The 24942-nt window shown below is 49.2% G+C and overlaps 2 protein-coding genes across 12 annotated transcripts in view; one reads left to right on the forward strand and one right to left on the reverse strand.

The window, feature by feature from the left end:
- The window catches only part of Pi4kb (phosphatidylinositol 4-kinase beta), a 35352-nt gene extending 22735 nt beyond the window's left edge, over positions 1 to 12617 (forward strand). For 4 of the 7 annotated variants that reach the window (XM_029561172.1, XM_008828234.3, XM_008828235.3 and 1 more), the window contains 6 exons: positions 475 to 579; positions 750 to 873; positions 2957 to 3222; positions 9918 to 10050; positions 10298 to 10418; positions 10569 to 11453. In XM_029561172.1, coding sequence (XP_029417032.1) covers positions 475 to 579; positions 750 to 873; positions 2957 to 3222; positions 9918 to 10050; positions 10298 to 10418; positions 10569 to 10798 — 979 coding nt within the window. In that variant the 3' untranslated portion in view covers positions 10799 to 11453. The other 3 variants (XM_008828236.3, XM_008828237.3, XM_008828238.2) reach the window with 1 other exon arrangement.
- Znf687 (zinc finger protein 687) lies at positions 12316 to 22527 on the reverse strand. 5 transcript variants are annotated; one of them, XM_008828232.3, is made up of 10 exons: positions 21005 to 21275; positions 19498 to 19593; positions 15995 to 18114; positions 15667 to 15845; positions 15110 to 15286; positions 14837 to 14999; positions 14357 to 14686; positions 14124 to 14236; positions 13794 to 13938; positions 12526 to 13665 (listed from the first exon to the last, which is right to left on the reverse strand). In XM_008828232.3, exons 3-10 carry the CDS (start codon positions 18095 to 18097, stop codon positions 13171 to 13173), a joined length of 3705 nt encoding a protein of 1234 aa, XP_008826454.1. In that variant the 5' UTR covers positions 18098 to 18114; positions 19498 to 19593; positions 21005 to 21275; the 3' UTR covers positions 12526 to 13170. The 5 variants fall into 5 exon arrangements, with proteins under 5 accessions (XP_008826453.1, XP_029417030.1, XP_008826454.1 ...); XM_029561169.1 differs by lacking the exon at positions 21005 to 21275 and adding an exon at positions 20799 to 20933; XM_008828231.3 differs by lacking the exon at positions 19498 to 19593 and having other exon boundaries at positions 12316 to 13665.
- Between the last annotated feature and the right edge of the window lie 2415 nt (positions 22528 to 24942).

Raw genomic sequence — 24942 nt, forward strand, 5'->3', positions numbered from 1 at the left:
AAAGCACCCAAGGAAGGAGGAGTTTATCAGTGTTTCTCAAAGTTGGGGGCTGGGGATTTGGCCAAGCAGTAGAACACTTGACAAGCAACAACAGAGCCCTGGGTTCATTTCCCAGCACCACAAAAGATAAACCAAAACCAAGAATCAAAGTGAGGTCTCAAAGTGATGTGCTTCACTTTGAGATGTAAGACGAGACCTTGTGGACATGCAGATTCTGGAGTTGAACCCATTCTGAATCAATCTCAGGACAGAGGAATGGGGAAAGCCATGTTCTCTGCATTTTAATATGATCACAAACTATCAAGTTAGCAAAATAGTGCCACTGATTATACTTCCTTCCCTGGCACTTTTTCATCCAGGTTTCCATCCCTGTGTGCTCAGAATCCAGGAACAGTGGTAAGGAAAGCAGCACAGGCAGGGCACGAGGCTCTGGAATAACTTCTCCAAACAAAATATGTATTTTCTCCTTACTAGACGGCGCCTTTCAGAACAGCTGGCTCACACCCCCACAGCCTTCAAACGAGACCCTGAAGACCCTTCTGCAGTTGCCCTCAAAGAGCCCTGGCAGGAGAAAGTGCGGTGAGTTGGGTAGGGAGTCTCTGCTCCTCTCATAATTCCAAGGCATTTTCAGGTGCTACTGCTCTATTTTTATTGTCTTTCAGCCTCTAAAAACTCTTATCGGACATCCACTGAAGTCCAAGTCCTCACCCTGGCATCACCCTGTGACACATTTTTCTCTTTCTTCATAGGAGGATCAGAGAAGGCTCCCCCTATGGCCATCTCCCCAATTGGCGGCTCCTGTCAGTCATCGTCAAGTGTGGAGATGACCTTCGTCAGGAACTGCTGGCTTTCCAGGTGTTAAAGCAACTACAGGTAAGGAAAGGGAAGATGGTAATCCCCACCACCACAAAGAAACCAAATGAGAGAAAGGGTACCCTGACCACCTCCAGCCCACCTGATGCCCACACAGATTTTTCTGGGAGCTCTGCTGAGGACCAGCTGCCTACCCAGGTCTTAATAGGAGGGGGGCTAAACTAGAACTAATTTGACTTCTGTGAGAGCATGCAGCATGAACAGCTTCATGGCGCCCTCTGTTGGCCCTTTTTTTTGAACTGCATCCACCCTGTTCTGACTATTGAATTCCAGAGTCCTGGGATTATCTTTTTTTTTTTTTGTCTTTTTTGAGACAGGGTCTCCCTGTAGCCCCAGCTGTCCTGGAACTCGCTATGTAGACCAGGCTGGCTTCTGCCTCCCTAGTGCTGGGATTGAAAGTGTGCACCACCACACCCAGCGATTATCTTTTTTTGACTCATATAGCTCAAGCTGGCCTCAAACTCAGTTGTTGCTGAGGATGGTCTTGCACTCCTGATCCTCCTGCCTCCCTTCCCAAGTGCTAGGATTTTTTTTTAAATACTTTATTATTTTTATGTGTATGAGTATATTGCCTGTGTGTGTGTAAGTACACTTGGTGGTGCAGTGCCCATGGAGGTCAGAAAAGGGCATTGGATCCCCTTGAACTAGAGTTATGAACAGTTGTTAGCCGCCATGTGGGTGCTGGGAATTGAACCTGAGTCCTCTGCAAGAATAGTCAGGGCTCTTACCTTCTGCGCCATCTCTCCAAGTCTCCCCATGACCTTGTTTGTTTGTTTGTTTGTTTGTTTGTTAGATACAGGATCTCACTGTGTATGTAGCACTGGTTGGCCTGGAACTCATTATATAAGCCAGGGTGGGTGCCTTGAACTCACAGAGACATATCTATCTTTGCCTCCTCACCATTACCAGCTTGGGTTTATTTGTCCTTTAAATAAGAATTCCCCAAATGATCTGGGGTGGATGGATTTACACTGTACTGAAATATTTGGGTTTTATTTTGAGGGGTTTTTTTGTTGTTGTTGTTTTGAGACAGGGTCTCACTCTGTGGCTCAGGCTGGCCTTGAATTCACAGCATACCTCATACCTCAGCTTCTTGAGTATTGGGAATTACAGGTGTGCACTACTATGCCTGGCTGCACTGTGCTGAGATATTGATCACCTGGTCCCCCAGAGTTGGTAATCTGCAAGAAGCTTTACCATTTAGTACAGTTCTTTATAATACATATTGGGGAGGGGGGAGGTCTGGGAAATTGGATTGAACTAACATTCTCCTGTTTTATTTTGAAGAAAGGGTCTCACTTGCAGCCTAGGCCAAATGAAACTCGATAGTATCCTTTCTTCTCTAGCCACTACCCTTTGCCAGAGCCCATTACCTCCTACTCAGCTTCCCAAGTTTGGGGATTATAGGCAGGTACAACTCACGTGGCTTAAGCACTTTTTCATTTTTGGGGGTTGTTTGTTTTTAAGACAGGGTCTCATGTAGTTCAGGCATATCTCTAACTCTCTGTTGTAAAAAAGGCTGGCCTCAAACTCCTTATCCTCTTGCCTCTGCCTCCCAAGTACTCTACCATGCCCTAGTAGTTTTACTTTCTAGAAAAGCTTTTTCTGGCCCTAAATCCCCATCTTTCTATTACTCAGTTTATATTAATAGCACCTACTCTCCCTACTCGTGAGGTGGTAGTGAGGTTTCCTGTCCTTTCTGCCTTTCTTGGACTTCCTACCTCTATATGTTATTTTCCCACATAATTCTAGGTGTAATTTCCTGCTTTTGCCAAGCTCTGGACTTCTTTTAAATTTTTCTGGTTTTGCTAGTTGTGGTATATACCTGTGTAGTCCTAGAAATTGAGAAGTAGATGTAGAAGAATCAGGAGTTCAAGGCTAGCCTGGTCTGCATGCACGAGGCCTTGTCTCAAACAACAAAAAAAATCTTTTTGGTTCTCAGTAGGTCAGTGAGTCTTAAGTATTTAATGGCCTTCAGTAACCAAGACCACAAGGAAGAGAGGTTGGGGAGAAGAGAATTTGAGTCTTCTCTAGTTTGGAGAAAGATGAAAGTCACTGTCAATACCTTTGTTTCTCTTTATAGTCCATTTGGGAGCAGGAGCGAGTACCTCTTTGGATCAAGCCATACAAGATTCTTGTGATTTCAGCTGACAGTGGCATGATTGAACCAGTAGTCAATGCTGTGTCCATCCACCAGGTGAAGAAACAGTCACAGCTGTCCTTGCTCGATTACTTCCTGCAGGAACATGGCAGTTATACCACCGAGGCATTCCTTAGTGCCCAGCGCAATTTTGTGCAAAGTTGTGCTGGCTACTGCTTGGTCTGCTACCTGTTGCAAGTCAAGGACAGGTAAGTGGTTTCTACCCTTCATCCTGGTCTTTCACCAGGATCTCCTCTGCCCCTTTGCATATAGTGCTCAGTTGGTGAAACAACATATTTTTAGGAGAGATATGTTTATCTGACATTAAGCCAAGAAGGCAGACTGACAAATGCTAGAGGAAATAAGTAAAAAAAAACAAAGGATTTATAGGAGTCAGTTTGAGTGAATAGGGGCTGAAAGAGTAACGGAAAATGAGAGCAGATAAAGCTGTGAGATGTTCCAGGTGAGGAAAATTCCAGTGTATGACAGGGGTGTTAGCAGGCAGTGGCTTCGGAGAGGTCAGTTAAGTCTAAATTAGAGTCTTCATCGTGAGAATTTTATTTTGTCGGCAGAATGACATGATTTAGCCTATGTAAATGTCCTGTGGTGCTGTGGGTGAGGGTTGATAGAACTGGGTCTTCAGCAACAAAGCAAGAAGTAATGGAGTCTGGCACAAGACTAATGTCAGTGGCTAAAAGCAGATGAGGGACAAGACAGATGTAAAGTTGAAACTCCCAGTCCTCCCAGTCATAAGCTTTCCTTTTCTTTCTTTCTTTCTTTTATTTATTTATTTATTTTTTGGTCTTTTTGAGCAGGATCTCCCTGTAGCCTCAGCTGTCCTGGAACTATGTGGACCAGGCTGGCCTCGAACTCACAGAGATCCTCCCAAGTGCTGGGATTAAAGGCGTGCACCACCATGCCCGGCACTTTCCTTTTCTTATTCTACCATGATTTCCATAACTTTTAAACATCTTTTGTTTTCCTTAGACTTGTCTTTTTTTTCTTCTTCTTTTTTCTGAGACAGGGTCTCACTATATAGCCCTAGCTGACATAGAATGTAGACAAGACTGGCTACTGGTCTTGAACTTACAAAGATCTGCCTGCCTCTGCCTTCTTAGTGCTAGGACTAAAAAAAGCATATACCACCATACCTGGCTAGACTGCCATTTCTTTCAATATCACATGATGTTTATGGAGCCTAACTTCACATAGGTGAAGCACTTTTTGTTTTTTTGGTCTTCTTGAGAGAGGGTCTCCCTGTAGCCCCAGCTAGCATAGAATTCACTATGTAGACCAGGCTGGCCTTGAACTCACAAAGAGCCACCTGCCTCTGTCTCCTGAGTGAGTGCTGGGATTAAAGGCATGTACCACCATGCCCTCACAGGTGAAGCATATATTGCATATGTATAATCACACCACCTGCTCCCTACCTTCTAAGACTATCTCTAGACAGTGACTTGGAGTCTGTGACCTGAATGCTCCTGTGAGTTATACCTCTCTCTGGACATACAGGTAGAAATGCAGTGGCCTAGAGGCTAGAGAGAGATGGCTCAGTGGGTAAAAGTGCCTGCCATGTATGCCTGATCAGAGCTTGATCCACAGAACCCATGTAAAGGTAGAAGAGGAGAACCAACTCCACAGAATTGTCTTCTGGCATCCACATGCACACAATGGCATGTGCACCCGCTACCACCACTTCATGCACACACCCCATAATAATAATAATTTTTTTTTCCTCTTTTTGAGACAGGGTCTCCCTGTAGCCGGAGCTGGCCCAGAACTCACTATGTAGACCAGGCTGGTATTGAACTCAGAGATCTGCCTGACTCTGGGACTACAGGCATGCACCACCACACCCAGCTTAAATAAATGAATTTTTTAAAGAAATGTATTGGCCTATGCTTTCAGGGCTCCCAATGGCATGGAAGCAGAGCAGCTTATCAGAAATCTAGCATCAATTAAATGACTACCATGTCATAGTTAAACCAGATGAAACACCCTGTCGGACAAGTGTTCTCTAATGAGGGAAATAAGGGTCATAGCTTTGAGAGCCTGTAGTCATTCCACCCTGCCAGCCCTACAAATAAACCAGTATAGGCTCTATATATGAGAGCTATAGAGGAATAGAATTGTAAGGATTTTAATTGCACAAGCTTTAGACTGTCCCTGCAGCATCAGAATTTGAACTCAGGGCCCAGAGAGCCTGGGCTCAGCTCTAGTATTAAGTGGTAGCAAGGAAGCTGGCAATAGTTAGGCCTCAGAGCTTTTGTCTTAGAAGTTGATATATAAAAATAACAAAATAAAATAGATAAAAATAAACCACCAGACGGGGTGTGGTGTCACACGCCTTTAATCACAGCACTTGGGAGGCAGAGGCAGGTGGATCTCTGTGAGTTCAAGGCCAGACTGGTCTACATAGTGAGTTCCAGGACAGCTGGGGCTACAGAGAGACTCTGTCTCAAAAAGACCAAAAAATAAAAATATAAACCACCAACAGGGAAAAAAAAAAAACTGTTTGGAAAATAAAGGGGTGGGGTAGAGGTACAAGGAGCTGATAAACTATTTTAATAACTTTAAAAAAGAATAGATGTGGGCTGATGATAGTTTGTACAGCCTAGCATGTACAAAGCTCTGGGTTTGATCCCCATTACCATATAAACCAAGCATGGTGGAACACCTGTAATCCTGGCACTCAAGAGATAGAGGCAGGAGGATCAGGAAGTTCATGCTCATCCTGGGCTACATAGAGACTTTGAGGCCAGCCTGGACTATATTGAGACCCCATCTCCCAAAAAGAAAAAAAAAGCAGAAAACAATTCATGTAAGATTTAGGAGGCCAGCTCATACCTATAGTGGGAAGGTGGTAGCCACAAAGAAGAGGAAAAAGTTGGTATTGATCAAATCTGTATCTAGGCTCCAACTCCAAAGCTTGTGCTGGAATACAGGGACACTCAACATGATCATGCAGAGCAAAGCAAAACTGGTCATTCTCACCAACAACTAACCAGTTTTGAGTAAATCTAAAATAGAGTACTGTGCCATCGTGGCCAAAACTGATGCCCACCACTTACAGTAGCAATATCAAATTGAACATAGTATGCAGAAAATACTACAGAGTATGCACATTGGCTTTCATTGATCTGGGTGAGTCTGACATCAATACAAGCATACCAGAACAGAACAGACTGGTGAAAAGTAAACTATGCAAAATTTTTCTATAATAGAACTTGTCATAGCTTATTTTTTGTTTTTCACTAAAGAAAAAATGAAATGGTGGACTTGGGGATGTGTAGCTCAGTTGGTAGAGTGCTTGCCTAGCATGCATGAAGCTCTGGGTTCAATCTCCAGCATCACATAAAAACAGGTATAGGCTGGGCAAGGTGACCCATACCTTTATTCCCAGCATTCAGGAGGCAGAGGCAGGAGGATCTCTGTGAATTCAAGGCAAGCCTGGTCTACATAGTGAGCACCAGGCCAGCTGGGGCTACAAGAAGACCCTGTCTCCAAATGAATACCCTCCCCTCCCCCCAAAAAAAAAACCAGGGATAGTGGCATGTGCTTGTAGTACCAGCACTTGTAAGATAGAGGCAGGAGGATCAGAAATTCAAAGTCATCATTACCTACATAATGAGTTACAAACCAGCCTAGGTTATATGAGAGTCTTTCTGAACAAAGGCATGTGGATTCACTCATTATGTCATATATCTAATTTGAATATGGAAAGTTTGTCTGGTCCACAGCTGAGGCTTTAAAAGGCCAGCTTTTGGCCGGCCAACGTGGGTTTCTCTCTGCCTATCAGGGAAGAATAGCTCACCAAAAATGGGGGCCAATTTGAGCAAAATAATTCTTTCTGCCATGTTTTTACTTGGAAGGATCAAAATGTTAAGGTCTACTTCTTCATTCTAATTTCTGGAAAAAAAATCTCTGATATCCCCAAATTGAGATCATCTTAGAAATTTCACAAAACCTTCACCTAAGGGAACTAGGAAGAGCGTGTCTATCTCACTGGCACAACCAAGAAACTTACCTCCTTTTATTAAGCGTGTATCAGGTATTTCTAATAAGATGAGTTTCCAGAAAGTGAAATTTGTTATGTTCTGGGTTAAAAGGTGAAATATGAATAATTTTTATTTTAAAAAGGTACTGTCTTGGGGCTGGAGAGATGGCTCAGTGGTTAAGAGCACTGACTACTCTTGCAGAGGACCGCGGTTCAAGTCCCAGCACCCACATGGCGGCTACAAACCGTCCTTAACTCCAGTTCCAGGGGAGTCCGAAGCCCTCTTCTGACCTCCGTGGCATTGCAAGACACAGGTGCACTCACATGCATGCAGGCAATACACTCATACACATAAAAATAATAAATTTTTTTTTTTTTTAAAAAGGTACTGTCTTGAGACAGTAATTAATCAGAAAACTATTTAAAAACAAAAAAACCTCAAAAGGAGTCCCAGGCAGTTTTCCAGGTAGGTAGTCTAAGAGAAACTGCCCTCGCTAGCCTTGGGACCTTGGGTCAAAAAGCTACTTGTTCTCTCAGGGACCAGACATCTCATAGGCTCTTTCTGGCTCTTTGTCTAGATTGTGTGGGTACTGCCAAATTGTTGATGCTTTTCCAGAGCTGTGATCACTTCGGTGGGTCTTCCTCTGTCTCCACCCCTCCTCTTTCAGCCAGTCTGACCAATTCAGAAAAGGCAGCCCTCTGTCTTAAGGGACGTGAGCTCTTGGCCTAACAAAGCCTCTACTGACAGTCAAAAGGCTGGTTATGCTGAATAGGCTAGGTCTCACATACTTATTAGCATGTTAATTGCTCTTCCTACTGGCCATTCATGTGGGAATCACAAAACCCTGGGATTATCTCCCTTTAACTCTTCTTCACCTACAGCAGGCCTGTAGTACCCAGTTCCTGACATTTTTAAGAAAGTTGCCTGTACACTGTTTTATACTTAGCCTCATGTTTGCCATTTTAGCACTTAGGAGGCTGAGGCAAGAGGATTGCCATGAGTTTGAGGCTAATTTAGGCCACATAATTCCAGGCCAGCCTGGACTACAGTATAAAACCATGCCTCAAAGTGGGTGGGTAGAGATGACTCAGCAGTTAAAAGCACTTACTGCTCTTGGAGAGGACCAAGCACCTACATTAGGTGGCTCACAACCGCCTGTAACCCCAGTTCCAGAGGATCTAATGCCATCTTCCGTCCTCTTTAGGGAACCTGAGTGTATGTGCTGTGCTGCACATAAACTCTTGCAGGCACACACACATACATATGAATAAAAAAATAATTTTTGTTGGTGTATCCCAGTGAGTTCAAGGCTAGCCTGGTAGTACCCACATGGCAGCTAACTGTAACTCTGTTCCAGGGGATCAGATGCCCTCTTTTGGCCTCCACAGGCATTGCATACAATGGTACATTTACATACAGACAAAACACTCATACACATAAAAGAAAAATAAATCAAAGCTGGGCATGGTGGCCACCACCTTTAATCCCAGTTCTCCAGAGGCAGGGGCAGGCAGATCTGAGTAGGCCAGCCTGGTCTACATAGTGAATTCCAGGCCAGCTGGGGCTACTGGGAGACCCTATCTCAAAAAGACCAAAACAAAAAAAAAATTTTTTTTTAAAAGAAAAAGAAATCAAAAAATTTTTTAATTATAATTAATCCCACCATTTAGGAGGCAGAAACAGGCAAATCTCTGTGAGTTTGTGGCCAGCTTGCTTGTTCTACATATTGAGTTCCAGGCTTACTAAGACTATATAATGAGATCCTGTATCCCCCCCCCCCCAAAAAAATATTCCACCTGTCTCTGCCTCCTGAGTGCCAGGATTAAAGGCATGCACCACCACGCCCAGCCATCTGTGTTCACTATTAAATCAGGCTCAGTTTGGGTGCTTGAATTAAAATTTCTAAGAAACTTTTTTTTTTTTTTTTTGGTCTTTTTTGAGACAGGGTCTCCCTGTAGCCCCAGCTGTCCTAGAACTCACTATGTAGACCAGGCTGGCCTTGAACTCACAGAGATCCACCTGCCTCTGCCTCCCAAATGCTGGGATTAAAGGTGTTTGCCACTACGCCCGGCAGGAAACTTTTTTAATTTTTTTTTTTTAATTTTATGTGTATGCGTGTATTGCCTGCATGTAGGTAAGTGCACCCTTGTCGTGTAATGCCCTCAGAGGTCAGAAAAGGCTGTCGGATCCCCTGGAACCAGAGTTACAGACAGTTGTGAGCTGCCATGTGGGTGCTGGGACTCGAACCCGGGTCTTCTGCAAGAACACTCAGTGTTCTTGACCGCTGAGCCATCTCTCCAGCCCAAACTTTTTTTAATGTGCATGAGTGTATGGACTACATGCGCGTACGTGCACCTGTGTCATGCAGTGCTCTTGGAGGTCAGAAGAGGGCATCAGATCCCCTGGAATTGGAGTTACAGATGATTGTCAGCCACGACATGGGTACTGGAAATTGAACCCAGGTCCTCTGCAAGAACAGCCAGTGCTCTTAACTGCTGAACCATCTCTCCAGCCATGACCATGAACATATGATCCTCCTGCCTCTACCTCCCAAGTGATGGTATTACAGGCATGCACCATCATACCTAGTTTATATGGATCCGACGCGGGGCTTCCTGCACTGATAGGAAAGCACTCACCAGCCAAGCTACATCCCTAGTCCCTATGATAATCTTATTTTTATTGAGCTGATATAATTGCAATTTCATATCCCACAACTTTTCTTGGTAGTTTTCTTTTCTGACTTCATTTCACTGCTAGTTTTAGGTCCTGGAAAATTAAACCCAGACTTACAGGCAACGGGAAACAGCTGGGGCCTCTCCTGTCCCATGTCCTGTGGTCAGCACTGCAGCTTGAGATTCCGGCCTAAACCAAACTTATTGTGTCTTCCTCCTTCCTTTCCTCAGGCACAACGGAAACATCCTTCTGGACGCAGACGGTCACATCATCCACATTGACTTTGGCTTCATTCTGTCCAGCTCACCCCGAAACCTAGGCTTCGAGACCTCAGCCTTTAAGCTGACCACAGAGTTTGTGGATGTGAGTCAGAAAAGAGAGGTGTGTCTAGGGTTACTGTGTCCTTCCTCTAAAAGGGAGAGCTGATGGGCTCCCCCAAATTAAGAAGGAACGAAGAGAAACGGCAGTAAGTCAGGGTGAGGCACAATTTCTTGGGAGCTTCCTTCTTATGTAGTTTAATATGGTTGCCTTAAGAGAATTCTGGAGGACCCACGGGAGAAGGACCCCCCCCCAAATTCATCTTGTGCACACACCTCTCCTCACTTCCCAGGTAATGGGTGGCCTGAACGGTGACATGTTCAACTACTACAAGATGCTGATGCTGCAAGGGCTGATTGCTGCTCGGAAACACATGGATAAAGTGGTGCAGATTGTGGAGATCATGCAGCAAGGTGTGACTGGGGAGAACCCAGGGCCTGGGATGCCTCTGGTTGGGTTGTCTGGAACTTAAAGGACATTTAGGAGCTTGATCTCGCCTCAAGACTTGGGTGGAGGCAGTCCTGGAGCTTTTTAGCTCTGATTCAGTTTTTTTTATCCTTCAGGATATTCTTCCTTCACCCTGGCAGAGCTAGAGGAGATGGGGGTGCAGACGACAAGGGGCCAGTGGCAAGAAGGGAGCAGCAGAAAGTGCTTAGGTGCCCTGGGGAAAACACACATTTACAACCTCCTGGACTTTCTAATCTTCCTCTCATTCAACTCTGAACTTTCAGTAGCCTTCCTCCATCTAGCTTCTGTAATTCAGGTGCTTTCACTCTTCTCCCATTCCACTTGACCTCTGATCACCCTGGTTGCAGGCACCCCATGTCTGCACCTTCCTTTCCCACTACTCACCTGTACTGCTGACCCGACTTCTCCCACTAAGCTGCTTTCTTATTCCCTCGGTCTTTTGCCCAGGATTCCCTCCCTCCCAGTTCCTCTAGGCCCTTTTCACCCTCCCTCCCCAGGCTTCAAGTGTTTACCCTAGCCAAGCTGCCAGTCTCCTTCTCCCGTCCTTGCCCCTACCCCACAGGTTGCTGCCGTTGCCCAGGAGCATCTCTCTCTGGCCCCGTGGTGACGGTGGCCCAGGTCATCTGTGAGTGTCAGACCTAGCATAGGCACAGGCCTACAACCAGATAAGTGGAGGGCCCATTCCCAGAGCCTCTTCCCAGCCTTCTCTCTGGGCCCTACTCTGTTCCCCATTGCTAACTTGGGGAGATAGTGTGGGATTGCCCTCTTCTGCACACATTCACCAACAGAGGGGCTGAGTATGGGATAAGGATGAACTCTAGACAAGGCCTCCCACCACTTGCTTCTCTCTGTACAAGCAGAATTGTACCACCATCAGGGTTCCCTGAGGTGGATGGAGGTGGGGGAGTACTGTAGATACCTCCAGCTCTAGTCCATGTCTTCCTTCAAATAGTCCATGACCCTCAATCACCACTGCTTCCCCCCAGGTTCTCAGCTTCCTTGCTTCCATGGCTCCAGCACCATTCGAAACCTCAAAGAGAGGTTCCACATGAGCATGACTGAGGAGCAGCTGCAGCTGCTGGTGGAGCAGATGGTGGACGGCAGCATGCGGTCCATCACCACTAAACTCTACGATGGCTTCCAGTACCTCACCAATGGCATCATGTGACACCCTTCTCAGACTTAGGAGTGGTGGGATTGAGGGCACTCTCCCTGGGAGGACCCTTGCCTAAGAAACCACAAACCACAAACCCCTGCCTACCTAACCATCTACCCAAGGGAAATGGAAGGCAAGAAATACAAAGGATCATGTGGTAACCATGAGCGCTTGCCAGAGGGTAGGAGAGCCAGCCATGGGGTCCAGGCTTGCTGGGGCTTCCCCACCTCCTGCTGTGTCAATATTACCTGACAGACTCCAGGACTCACTGCCCTCCAGAGATCAGAGGTGATGAATGTGAGGAGCACGAGGGCTTCTTCCCCACACTGGGGTCTGAGAGGTTCTTTCCACAGACCATCCTTTATCTTTGGGTCCCAGCAAAAGTGGGGAAGAGTGGGTTCTTGGTACTTAGGATTTGAGCCTATGTTTGGCCCTTGGCCCTGCTGCTGCCCAACTATTCCCTCCCAGGAACTGACCCCTAGCCCACCTTCCCTGACAGGTGGGCTCTGCCATAGGGTCCTATACTTGCTGAGGTTCCCCATCACAGGAACAAGGAAAGAAATTACAATCCCTCCAGTGTTTTGAGGGTATTGGCCTAACCATGGGAAATTCCTTATCCTGATCCCTTCCTCACACCCAGAGAAATAGCTCTCAATTTTTTAACTTTTGTTTAAAAGAGTCCTTAGTTAGCCATTTGTGTCTTATCTGAGTTGCTGGGGGACAGGAGGGCGGGATAGGAGCTGAATCCAACATACAAAAAGTACCACACACAAGAGATGTAGGGAGACTGCTTTTTCCATCTGTCTTGGTCATTGCCACCTCTTTCCTGAGAAGGGCTTTCCCAGTTCTGACTCACCCAGTTAATACACATTGTCAAAAAAAAAAAAAAGCCTGAATGGGGATTAAACCACAAGCAAATTTTAATGGTCTGTTTTTTCTCCCTCTTGTTTTTCCCACTGTTATTACTACAAGAATAAAGGATTCCTGAGAACCTGTCCTCTCCTCTCCCTGGACTCCACTTGACAGGACTCATCCCCACCAACCCCCCCACCCCTGGATTTCTGGGGGGAAAAGGACAAATGGAAGGCACTGCAGGGATGAGGGTGCGGGGGTTAGTGCCAATGAGTGTTAGGGAAGGGATATCAGGGCAGGGCCTGACCCAGAAAAGAAATCCTGGTCTGTGCCTGAAATAACCTTTGTAGGGGGTAGATCTAGGACCCTATGCACCCCTCAGTCCTTCCCTATGCCTAGCTGGCTTGCCAGGGTCCCATTCTCATCCCAGTTACAGGAGTCTGCAGCAGGAATATAATTAGTGTTGGATTCAGAAAGGAAGAATGGCAGGCCCTCTTGACTAAAGCCTAGGGACCAAACCCAAACAATGACAGGGATGCACGTCACCAGAATCCTCAAAAGCCTTTCCCTTCATGGGTAGAAAGAAAAATCAAACAAAATAAATGCCAAACCTCCAGCCCAAGGAGCAGGTAGCAGCAGCAGTGAAACCCGGGTTCCCAGAGATGACTGGTTAGCCCCAGGCCAAGAGCCTAGTTGTCCCCACTGCCTCCCTGCCTTGCCCTGATGAATGCCATGCCATGTGTGCGAAAATGGGTCTTGAGATTCAGAGGACTGTCACAGCTCTTGCCACAAACCTTACAAGTTAGTGGGCCTCCAGAGGCAAGCAGAGGTGAATCTCCACCCTCGGGATCAGAGCGAGATGGAGGAGCCTCTTCTTCCCCATCCCCCAGCCCCAGGGCACTGGCTTTACTCCCACCCCGTCTCTTCTTGTGGCTAATGAAGCGGTGCCGGCTCAGGGAGCCAGGAGAGGCAAAGCACAAGCCACAGTCGAGACACTGCTGAGTACCACCATCCACCCTCAACCCCACCACAAGGCTTTGTTCCACTGAGCCACTGCTCCTATATCGCAGGGGACCATGGCCTCTTGACCCAGGGCCACCCCTTGGGGACTTTGCTGGTGGTGTTGTACTGTCAGGCTCCTCACTGCATGAGTCAGAAGACTGGCGGCGCTTCCGTCCTGGCCCCTGGAAAAAAGTAGAAGAAACTGGGCCTCAGCATCACTTCTCACCTCTGCTCCTGGCACCCACAACCCTGGCTTCCTGAGGCCAGGGTCTGTTCCCTATAGTCTCCCACTCCCACAACCTGTTCCTACCTGTCCTCTGGTACCAGGGCCTCGAGCCAGGGTGCTTCCTCGGCTAGGAGGGGACTGGGCCCCAAGGGGCAAGCCATGCCGGACCTGGACGTGCTTCTCCAGGATCAGGCGGCTGCTGAAGGTGCGCTTTCCCTCTGTGCAATACCTAGCAGCAGCAAGAGAGTAGGCAGGATAGCACCAGGGAAGGTCAAAGCCCACAGCTTGGAAGGAAGGCTGTAAGAGCAGAGGGAGGCCTCCATCCTCAGATCCCTCAAGCAAGAGGCAGATGGTAAAGTATCCTGGGAGTGAGAGTCATTCACCAGATGGAAAGAGAATGGAGGGAAGGGTTACCTGCATGGGTAGACTCGCTTGATCCCCTCGTGATTGACCCTGACATGGCGCCTCAGGCTGGGGGCAGAGCAGAAGGAGCGCTCACACAGGCGACAGGGGAACTTTTTCACTGACTAGGAGAGCAAGGAGTGGGAAATTTCAAAGCCAGGCTCCAGGACACCATCCCACTGTCATAGATCAGTCCCAAGACTGCCTTCCAACCTACCCTTCCCCAATCAGGAGGCCCAGCCCACCTTGCCATGTTCCTTCTTCATGTGAGCCACATATTCATCACGCTCAGGAAACCAGGAGTGACAAAGGCCACAGGTCCAGCCCCCAGGCCCCCCACCCCCACCTTTGACTCCTTTGCTCCCCAGTTCCCGTCGAGGCCGTTTGGTTGGACGAGGGGGCTCAGGGGAACTAGGCAGCTCCTCTTCAGAAGATGAAGAGGATTCCTCAGTAGCAGGGGCTGCCTCTGCCCGAGATACAGCCAGCTCCTCAGGCTCAGTCTTAGGGGTCAGAAGGGCACCTCCAGCCCCTTTCCCAGCAGTCTCTTCCCCCAAGCGGCCAGACTGATGAGTATTCTGTAAAGGGGGGGGGTAGCTGTTGGGGGAGGCTGGCTTTGCCAAAGTCCTCCCTTCTCCCTTGCTTCCCACTGCCTGAGGGTAATGTGACCCCGGCTCAGGTCAAATCCAGCTAAGCACCCATTCCCAGGCCCTTAGTTCCTCCTATACCTTGAGATGTTCCAGCATGGTCCTTTTTTGGGCAAAGAGCAGAGGACAAGATGGGCACTTAAAGACACTGACACGCTGGGGCAACAAGTGTTGGTCAAAGTGTGAGGAGAGGAGGGGTTTATGAGTGAAGACTGTGTCACACATGGCACACTTGTAGATTAGCCTGTGGAAGCAGAAGGGTCAATGCAAACATCAGGACAAGATAGTACAACCCTAACCCGAAGCCCCCTCCAGCCCACCACCTCTTCCTCATGCTCCCTCCCCAGGTCTCACTTGGCTTGCTGTGTGAGGAAGCTGGGATGCTGGGAGTAGAGGTGGGCATGGGCGCTGGGTGCAGACTTGAAGGCCATGGGGCAGATGGGGCACTTGTGGAAAACTTCGCAGTGTGATGCCTGTATGTGGGACTTGATGGAGTTCACACCTCCAAACACCACGGCACAGCTGGGGCACCTTGTGGAGGAAGTGGGAGGCATTGCAGTGAAACCCCATCACCCCACACTTATTCTCATCACCCCACACTTATTCTCAAGAACTGGCTGGACTTCAAAACGCAAACCAGCACAGAGGAACAAAGTGGAGAAAGGAAGGAGCTGCAGAGGCCCAATCCTCAAGAGAGGTTATGAGGTGACAGAGCTGGAGCTCCAGCAGGGGCCTTGTTCTTCACTACTCTCATGGGGCATGGCTGGATGATAGGGCTTGACATCTCAGGGCTGAATATGCCAATACAATATGGCTGAGGAAGACAGGAGAGATGGGGGCTCTCCTTGACATGGTATCTAAAAGGTTTTTGTTGAAAGACTAAAGTTTTACAGCAAAGGGGTATGAGGCACCTGTATCCTACACGGCGAGAGAAATGCAGACAGGCCTCTCGCAGATGGGTCTGAAAATTGGCTTGCAAGAAGTTTCCCCCACACTCAGGACAGACGTGGGGGGGTCGGTTCTTATGCGTGCGCTGGTGGGCACTGAAGCTGCACCGATTGGGGAGCATCATGGGGCAGGATGGACACACCTGTCAAGGGGTTAAACAAGGTAAGTTGATGAGGTGTGCCTTGTACTCCATTGCTTTACCTAAACCAAGCATCCAGTACTTTCCTAGATCCTATCTCCACAGTATCTGACTGCCCCCTCCCCAGAAAAGAGCTATGAAAGGCAACTCACATTGCTGGAAGACCCAAGCGCAGGGGGACCCAGCTGCTGGAAGTGGGCTGCCATGCCAGCCTTGTCCCGGCACTGTTCCTTGCACTCCAGGCAGCGAAAGCACGTGTAAACAGAGGTGGTAGGGGGAACAGGTGGTTCTGTTGGGAGTGGCAGCACAGGGGCCTCAGCGGCGACTGTAGTAATGGTGGAAGTGACAGGCCCCTCCCCTTTGCCCAATGCAGGCAAGGCCAGAGGTCCAGGAACAGGTGGAATAGCCACAGGCAGCAGGGGTGTGATGTCTGGCTGCCCCACCATCTGGTCAAGGGCTACAGGCCTCATGACCAAATGTGAGCACTGCATGACGAGCCCCTTGTCCTTGTGCTCACGGGCATGCAGGAGTAGGCTACACTTGTTGAAGAAGACCAGGCGACGGGCACAGTGATTGCAGGTAACCTCTATGCGCATGCTCCTGCGATCATAGTGCCGTGCCAGGCTCTTCTCCAGTGAGAAGGCATCCCCACACTCAAGGCAGCGGTAGCCTGTTGGAGGGAGGGCCAGCCCAGACTCAACTGGTGGACTCAGGTTCGGTCTATAAGCAGGAAGCAGATTCTTGCTGTTGAGAATTTTGTTGAAGGCCTCCACCAGACTGGACTGGGTCCGTGAGATCACCGAGCCACCCACTGTGCCTGGCCCAGGAGCAGGTTTAGAAGGCTGTACCATCACCACTGAGGCACCATTTACTTTCTGCCCCCCTAGTCCTAGCCCTGTCCGCACCTCAGCCTTGGGCAGGGTTTGAGGTACCAGACCTAACACATTCTTAGCCATGGTCTTAGGGCTGCTGGCATTCCCCCCTGGCAGAACCACAGCTTTGCGGGCAACACTAGCTGCCATTAGCATGGCAGTGCTGGCATTCTGGATGGTGGCCACAGGCAACACTGTACCCTTCAGTCTTGTGCCATCACCCAGCTGGACACTCACCACCTTTGGGCCCTCAGGGGTTGTAGTTACAGGGGAAAGTTTCAGGAGGCTAGCTTCCGCCAGGAAGTTCCCCTCAGTCAAGGGGGCAGGGGGATCAGGTTCTGAGGGGACCCGGGTTACAGTCCTTGTGATATTCCCACAGGACGTTTTAATGGTCTTGATCCGCACCTTGAGGGGCCTAGAGGAACTGGAAGAGGTAGGAGAGTCATTGCTGTCCTCGTCTGCAGCCTCGGCTCCACTAGAGGGACTCTGGGGGCTTCTTGGGGGAGACTTGTCCACTGTCCCGTCATCCTCTTCCTTCAGGGATTTACAGCTGGGCATCTCAGGAGAGGCAGGAGGGCTCTGGTGTCCTGGAGACTGCTTGAAGAAGGGCACCCCAGTCACCTGGGGAGGTGAGGCACTGACAGGTACACCTGCAGCCTCAGGGTCAGAACCTAAGCCTTTCTGAGTTATGTCCTGGGGATATTGGGGGCTGCAGCTTTCCTGCTTCAAGGCCCCAGGTGGTAGGAGAGAAGTAGGAGGCAGCAGGGTTGGGCCATTTTCTGAAGCCAGCTCAAAAGTAGAGGGGAAAGCAGGTGGGGTCAGTGCACCATCCCGAGGTGGGGAGGGTGAAGGAGGTAGGGGATCTGGATGGTCCCCTGGCTCAGGCCCAAAATGAGCAAAAAGGTCCAAGGGAGCTTTGCCTTCCATGGCTTTTTCTTTCCAGGTAGCCTCACTGGGAGGAGCTGGAGAATGGGGGGTTTCTGAGAGGGATGGCTCAGGGCCCCCAAATCCATTCTGCATCAGACAAGATACAGGTCCTTCCTTAGTTACATCCACAGCCTTGGTCTCTTCTCCTGAATCCCCAGTCAGGGTCTCAGACTGCTCTGGACACACTGTGTTCTTCACAATCACACTGACTGTAGACATATCTGGTGATTGCAGCAGGTCTTGAGCAGAGGACTGGGCTGGACTCTCAGGGTCATCTCCAGCAGCTGCTGCTGTTGTGTCTTCAGAAACACCTTCCATACCGGGTTCTGGCTTCCCTTGGCCTTCTGGTCCCTCATTTTCTTCTGGGCCAGAATGAATGGCTTCATTTGCATCAATGTCAGGGATGTCAAAAGCAGCAAGGAGATCATCAAAATCAGGGGTCTTCATGTCCCCCATAGTGTCAGGTCCCAGACCTGATGAAAACAGTAAGAGTGAGGAGAAACTCAGGTGTCAAAAATAGAGACCCTGGACCTCCTCCTCCCTCAGGACCTTCATATCTATTCCCTCCAACTTGGTACCTTTCCACCATATTATGAATCCTAGAGAGCTGCTGGCAGTGCTCAGTGTGCCAAACTCTAACATCAGGTTAGTGAGAACATACTAGGTAGCACAAGAATCAAAACCCAGAGAAAAGAAGAAAAAGAAATGCTCAGAAATAGAAAAGAGTAACAGAAGTGAAGGGCTCTCAGGGAAACTGTAGCTGAAACCAGCTCTACCCTTCCTGTTCCCAGCCAGAACCAATGAACCAACCAACTGAAATACTGAGGATGACAGATACAATGCTCTAGGTTTCAGGGCCTATTTGCATCAGCATGGGATCAATTCATAATCCTCATGTACCTTCTGGGGTCCATAGATATCTGAAAGGCCATCTATATAAAGAAACAGTGACTAAAGCCAAGACTTGAACCGTTGTAGATTAGCATCATCACAGGCCTGCTGTACAAGCAAGCTATTTCACTGCTTACTTTCACTGCTCAAAGAGTAGACAAGTAATCTAAGGTTATTCTAGAAACATAAAATTGCAACCATGAATGCCAGACCCAGAATTTATTATTACAGCTGGGTCAAATAAGGACATGTGAGGTCATGCTGGCTGCACTGGGAAGGAACATATACTGGCCATTTAGGGCTGGGGTCAGAGGTAAGCCTCAGGGGTCATTTAAGTTGTGTGTGAAATACTTGGAGCAACTGCTGACACTTGGAGTCTAGCTTGGTCAGCAGGGAGAAAAAGACTCAAGAAAGAATGCAACACAGAAAAAGACAAAGAAAAGAGAGGATGAGAAAAAAAATGGTCACAAAAGCCCCAGCGGAGTTCTCTCCTGTCACAAACACCTGCTGCCTGCTTACTTACCCTCCCCAGAGTATGTCCTCCCTCCTCCCCGCCTTGTTCTCTCTCAGGGCTAAAACTCCAGGGTACAAGTTTATCCAGCACAACTTCCATAAAGGGAAAAGCTGTTCCTCCCCACATCATTTCTGCTCTGAGCCCCTCACCCCAGTAAACCCCCTAACTCAAACTCATTCTTCTTGGGCAATTGGAGCCTAGGAAGTCTTGCCTAACATCAACCTGGCCCAGTGTGAGGATTTTTTTTAAAAAGTCCCAGGAGACTTACATGGTACCTAAGAAACAAGGAGGACAATTCAAAGACTGTGGGAGGCCCAGGTCTATTCCCCACCAGATCTTACCCATAAGTGTTTCTGTACCTACGAAGAAGCAATGGAGAAGGGAAGAATTCTCTCCCTTTACATATGCCCTACCTAGGATGTAAGCCTTTTCCCAGGGCCAATTCGCTCACCTCTGTCCAGCCTTCAGACTGTAACTGGAGATTGTCCCAGCAGGTGGCGGCTGGCATTGCACCGACCAAGGTGGGGGTGGGGGACAAGGGTACCAACTAGAGGAAGAAAGGGAATCCTCCTTGCACCTTACCCACGACTTAATTCTACACACAAAGCCCTTGGTTCTGCCCAGATTAACCACCAGGTCCCTCCTCAGCCTGGATGGCTCAAGTCGGGAGACATGGCTACCTTCCCTCAGGCTCCCAAGCAGTGGGTTGGTGGAGACACATACTGGTGAAGACCAGAGCACAGACCAGTGGGGACCAAGAAAACACCTGCGAATTAGCCTTTCCCAACCACCTCCCTTTGGCATGCAAGTGACTTAGAGGTCACCCGATAGCCACCTGGAGCAGACACGCATGCAGCCAAGCAGAGAGGCTCAAGGCCGAAGAGGCTCCTCCACTCAGCCGGGGCCTTTTTGCAGCTTGAGCGCCAGGTCTGAGAGGCTACCACCTCCCTCAGCCCCTTCTTCTTTGGTTCTTCCCCAAAAGAAAGAGGCTTAACAGGAAGTGGGTAAACAGACCCGGGTGGGATAGGGACTCCACTGCCCTCTGTCCAAGCTCAAGGCCTGCTGTGCAGGGCAAAGCAAGGGGCCAGAGCCCGGCCAGGGGCGATTAGGTGGCGGCCAACTTGGGCAGCGGGAGGAATTAAGTCTCTGCCATCTGCTGAGGGCTGGAGCGAGAAGCAAGTCCTGGGCTTCGGGTAGGGGACGGGAAGTACATTAAAACTAGAGGGTAAACTGAGGCGAGAGGTGCTTCTTTCACTTTCACGGGCTGAGGACTGAAGGCCTCAGCCAGGCAAGGCCCTTTAGGAGCTGCGGCGCTGCACCTCGGGGGCCAGGACTCGGAGGGAGTGTGGCGCGTGGGAAGAGGGGGCAGAAGAGGGGGCGGTCCCTGCGTGACTCCGGGCTCCGCAGCCAGGTCGGTCCCGAGTCGGACCCCGTCCCCTGCTCCTGCGTGCGGTGCGCAGCCTCCTCCCCGCACGGACTCCCACAGGCTCGCGAGGCGCGAGTGACTAGAGGGCGCGCGGCGGGCCGGGACGCCAGCTCGAGTCCAGGCCGGGCCCGGACGCTGACCCGTGCCAGGTCCGGATGCAGGCTCCGCTCCCGCACGGCCCAGCTCCCCCGCCCCCACCGCCCGGCACGGACACCATTTTGGGTCGCGACATCCCGCAGCCTCCAATCCCCCGGCCGCACTTCGGTTGCCTCTCGGTCTATAGGGGCGCCAGGACTTGGGGTCCCCGACCCTCCTTCCACGTTTACCGGGCTAAGGGCTGTGCTTTCAACAGACTAGGAGTTCCCACCATTCGCCCCAGAGGATGCAGACCGCCACCCGGCCTAGCGAGCAGCCGCCCCAGGGGGCGGCGTGGAGAAGGGGGTAGTTGACCAAGTGGGGGAGGGGCGGGAGCATTTACCCGCCCCCCCAGGGGGCGGAGCCAAGGGCGGGTATTTACCCCGGGCACGCTTACTTGTTCCGTTCCTGCTGCGGGCTGAGACACCGCGGCCTCCACCCCGCTCCAGCCGCCACCTCTGCTGCTGCCGCCGCCCTCCCCGCGGCCACCGCTACTTCCTGCTTCTCTCCGGTTCGGCCTCCCCTCTCCCTCAGCTCCCTCGGCGCTCCGGGTCTGGGCTGCCCGCTTTCATACTCGCCATTGGTCAATGTCCCTGTCGGTCACCCCTGAGCCCCGCCCATCTCCGCTCTGGATTGGCCCTCCATCCTGCCGCTCGGTCCTGGCCCCTCGAAGTCTTCTCACCGTCACTGGCCGAGGGGCCCCGACCCTCTGAAGAAACGTCTTCCCATTGGCTGCTCCGGAGTCCACCTGCCCCATCTGCGCGACTCGAAAGCCATTGGCCACCGCTGCTGTCGTTCTGCAAGAGGCCCGCCTGCTTCTCGCTTTCGGACTGACGGGTGACGAGCCAGGTGCGTGGCCGCCCCCTCGGCCCCTGGTGGCGGGTGGAAGTTGGAGGCTTGGTTCACATATGCACACTTAAAAGAACTGTGACCGTGTGGTAGCACTGCAAGAGAGCCTCGTCCGCCCCAGATATTTAGGGGTGTTCGTGCAGGTTCCTCAGGCTGAACTACGACCGTAAAGATGCGGTGCAGGGTCCACGAAATCGAACGCCAGCCCCAAACATTACGTCATCCCGGGGACCCGGGCCTCGCGTTCCCCCTACTTAGTGAATTATGTTGTAACCTGGACGGACACGGCGCTCGCGTGGGCCAGCCCTGGGCGTATGCACCACCCACTGCTCCTCCTACGGGAGAGCCGGACAAGCAAGGGGTTTAGACTGGAAGAAACCGGAACCGGGACCTGGGAGCTTGCGGACCGGAAGTGGGGGAGGTGACGTTGGGAGTGCTGGCGTGGCCTGGGCCACAGCCAAAGGGAGGTTAAGGTAGTATAGTGATGAGCCTCTTAAGCACTGGAGGGAGGGATTCCTGGATCTATTTCCCATTTAAGAGCTCTCTTTTTTTCCCCGCCCCCAGCACGGGCTGGCTTTTGGATCTAGGTTGAGCTTTCCCGCGCTTTGCTGCCCCGCCCCTGGAGGCGGAGAAAAGGAGGAGTTGCTGGGGAAAAGAATTGATTTGACACGCTCCCATCAGGTCTCCTAGGCTCCCTCTGCAAGCCCATTGTGCCACCTGGCACACAGCCTAGCCGCGTCGTCGCAGCCCCCGGCGAGCACAGCCAAGTGGCAAGGGTTTCTCAAGTGTTTTACTTTTTTGCGGTCTTAGGGGTGGGACCAGAGGCCCCACCCACTCCAGGCTAGCCCTCTACCACTGAGCTACGTGATGAGGTTTTTGTTTTTGTGTTTGCGATACTGGGGGTTGAACCTAGCGCTCTAACACAGTTAGCCCCATCTCACACTTTTTTATTTTGAGACAGGGTTGTCCAGGCTAAGCCCTGAACATTCGATCCTCCTGCCTTCCTAGTAACTAGGGTTACACTCCTGTGCCACCAGTTCCAGAATTGGTGATGTTTTTAAAAGATATGTTACCTGCTGGGCGTGGTGGCGCACGCCTTTAATCCCAGCACTCGAGAGGCAGAGACAGGCGGATCTCTGTGGGTTCAAGGCCAGCCTGGTCTACATAATGAGTTCCAGGACAGCTGGGGCTACAGGGAAACCCTGTCTCAAAAAGACCAAAAAATAAAAAATAAATAAAAGCTATGTTACCTGCCCCCTTGGGTGCCAGGACCCAGAACTCTCACAGACACCCTGAAAGCTACTTAGTATATAGTTTGCCTTGAATCAGAGCTTCTGGATGGGAATCTTGGAGCTACGGCTTTCCATATGATGGTATCAGGCAAGTAGCTCCACTCCCTGCACCTATTTTGTCATGAATAAAAGAAATTATAGGGGCCAGTCATGGTGGTGCATATCTTTAATCCCAGCACTCTGGAGGAAGATGCAGGTGGATCTCCGTGAGTTCCAGGCCAGCCTGGTCTACATATCAAGTTCCAGGCCAGCTGGGACTACAGGGAGACCCTGTCTCAAAAAGAAGTCCAAAATAATAATAATAATAATAACAAAAGGGAATTATGACATCTACCTGACAAGATTATTTTTGTGAGAATGAAAAGTTTAGGATGTAGAAGTGCTTGGTGAAGTGGCAAACATGACTGCAGTGTGTAGCCCTACCTCCACCCCACTTGCCATCTTTCTCTGATGGAACGTTCTCCACCTCACAGTGCTTCTTCCTCTGAATAACTAATTGAGAGTTGTTTGCTGGAGAGCTGGGTATGTAGCTCAGAGGGTAGTGCTTGTATCTCATAAACCTGGACTGCTGACTAATGCCTATAATTCTAGCACTTGGGAGGTGGAAGCAGGAAAATTGAATTCATTCAGTCTTGGTCACATAGGGAATCTGATTCCAACATGGGATATATGAGATTCTGCATCAAAAAAAGAAAAAAAAATTCCCTACTGTATGTAACCAGACTGAATTCCATTCCCACATCTTTCTCTGAGTCTTCCTATAGGGTTAATAATTCTTATACATGTACTACGATTAGAACTTTATATTTTCAATCCTTACCACAATTCTAGAGGAACGTACTGTTAATTATATCCATTCTATTGAGGAGGAAACAGAAGCACAAACTGGTTAAATTAGGCGACATCTAAAGTCAACGGCAATGGTAGAGCTAAAATTTTAAGAGTACAGAATGGTAAACTCTGTAATTTACAGATTCTCTTGCCAAGAGAGTTCTGAATAAAAGTTTGTTCTTCAGTTAAATGGACTATTTATTCATTTAAGAAATTCTTTTAGAACTAGGTGTGGTGATGGACTCCTGTAATCCCAGCACCTGGTAGATGATGCAGGAGGATCTAGAATTCAAAGCTAGCTTCAGGTACATAGCAAGTTCCAGACCAATAAACTATATGAAACCCTGGAGTTGGGGGAGGGAAGGAAGGAAAAACTAAAAATATATTTTTTAATTCAGCTAGTGTTTCTTAAGAACCATCTATTTTGGACACTGGAGATACAGCAATGAACACAGCAACAAAAATCCCTGGTGTGGCCTGGGCATTGTGTTACAAGTCTGTGGTCTCAGCTATTCCAGAAACTCAAACAAGCATAGTGAGATCTCATCTCTAAAATAATAAGTAAAATCTACAGAAGCCTATTAAAAGTGATAACTTCCAGGAGGAAAAGCAACAAGCAAAGCAATGAAAGGCAGGAGTTCCCCTTACATGCATATTACTGTTAATGTTGAAAGAAGCCAATCTGAAAAGCCTCCCTACTACTCCATTCCAACTACAAGACATTCTAGACAAAGAAAAGCTATAGAGACAATAAATAGAGCAGTGGTTGCCAAGGGTTTAGGTAGAGGGAAGGAAGGATGACTAGATAGAGCCCAGGGGACTTTGGGGTCATTGAAACTATGCTGTATGACACTTGAATAGTAGATACATGATATTATGTTTGTCAAAATCCACAGAGTAAACACAAAGGGTGAAGCCTAATGTAAAGTGGACTTTAGTTCATAGTAATGCATCAATATGGTTGGTCAATTGAAAGAAATGTACCCCAGTGATTCAAGATATTAATAAGGGAGATTGACAAGAGGGGAATTTTTCTATAAAACTAAAAGGCTCTAAGAAGGGGAGTATATTAGTTAAAAAACAAAATTTCAAAGCCAGGAAAGAAGTATACTAACTCAAAAAATTTCAAAGCAGGGAAGGAAGACAGGAAGTATGGGAGTTCTAGTTTGCTTTCTGTTGCTGTGATAAAAATCTGACCAAAAGCAACTTGAAGAGGAAAGGGTTTATTTCAGTTTACTACTCCAAGGTTATAATTCATCACTGAGGGAGGGCAGCTCAGGAACCTGGAGGCAGGAACTGAAGCAAAGGCAGGGAGAAACACTGTTACTAGTTTCCAACCCCTGGCTTGTTGCTGTTATACTGC

This window comes from Nannospalax galili, unplaced genomic scaffold, assembly GCF_000622305.1.
Source record: "Nannospalax galili isolate Female #2095 unplaced genomic scaffold, S.galili_v1.0 scaffold752, whole genome shotgun sequence".
In the NCBI taxonomy this organism is placed as follows: domain Eukaryota; kingdom Metazoa; phylum Chordata; class Mammalia; order Rodentia; family Spalacidae; genus Nannospalax; species Nannospalax galili.

Excerpts from the sequence above, each read along its gene's own strand:
- Znf687 (XM_008828231.3), bottom strand. The coding sequence starts at position 18,097 with ATGGGGGACATGAAGACCCCTGATTTTGATGATCTCCTTGCTGCTTTT. Across the intron at positions 14,687-14,836 it reads CCATGCTGGAACATCTCAAG|AATACTCATCAGTCTGGCCG; the intron begins GTATAGGAGGAA and ends CCCCCTTTACAG. Across the intron at positions 13,666-13,793 it reads GCCCTGGTACCAGAGGACAG|GGGCCAGGACGGAAGCGCCG; the intron begins GTAGGAACAGGT and ends ACTTTTTTCCAG.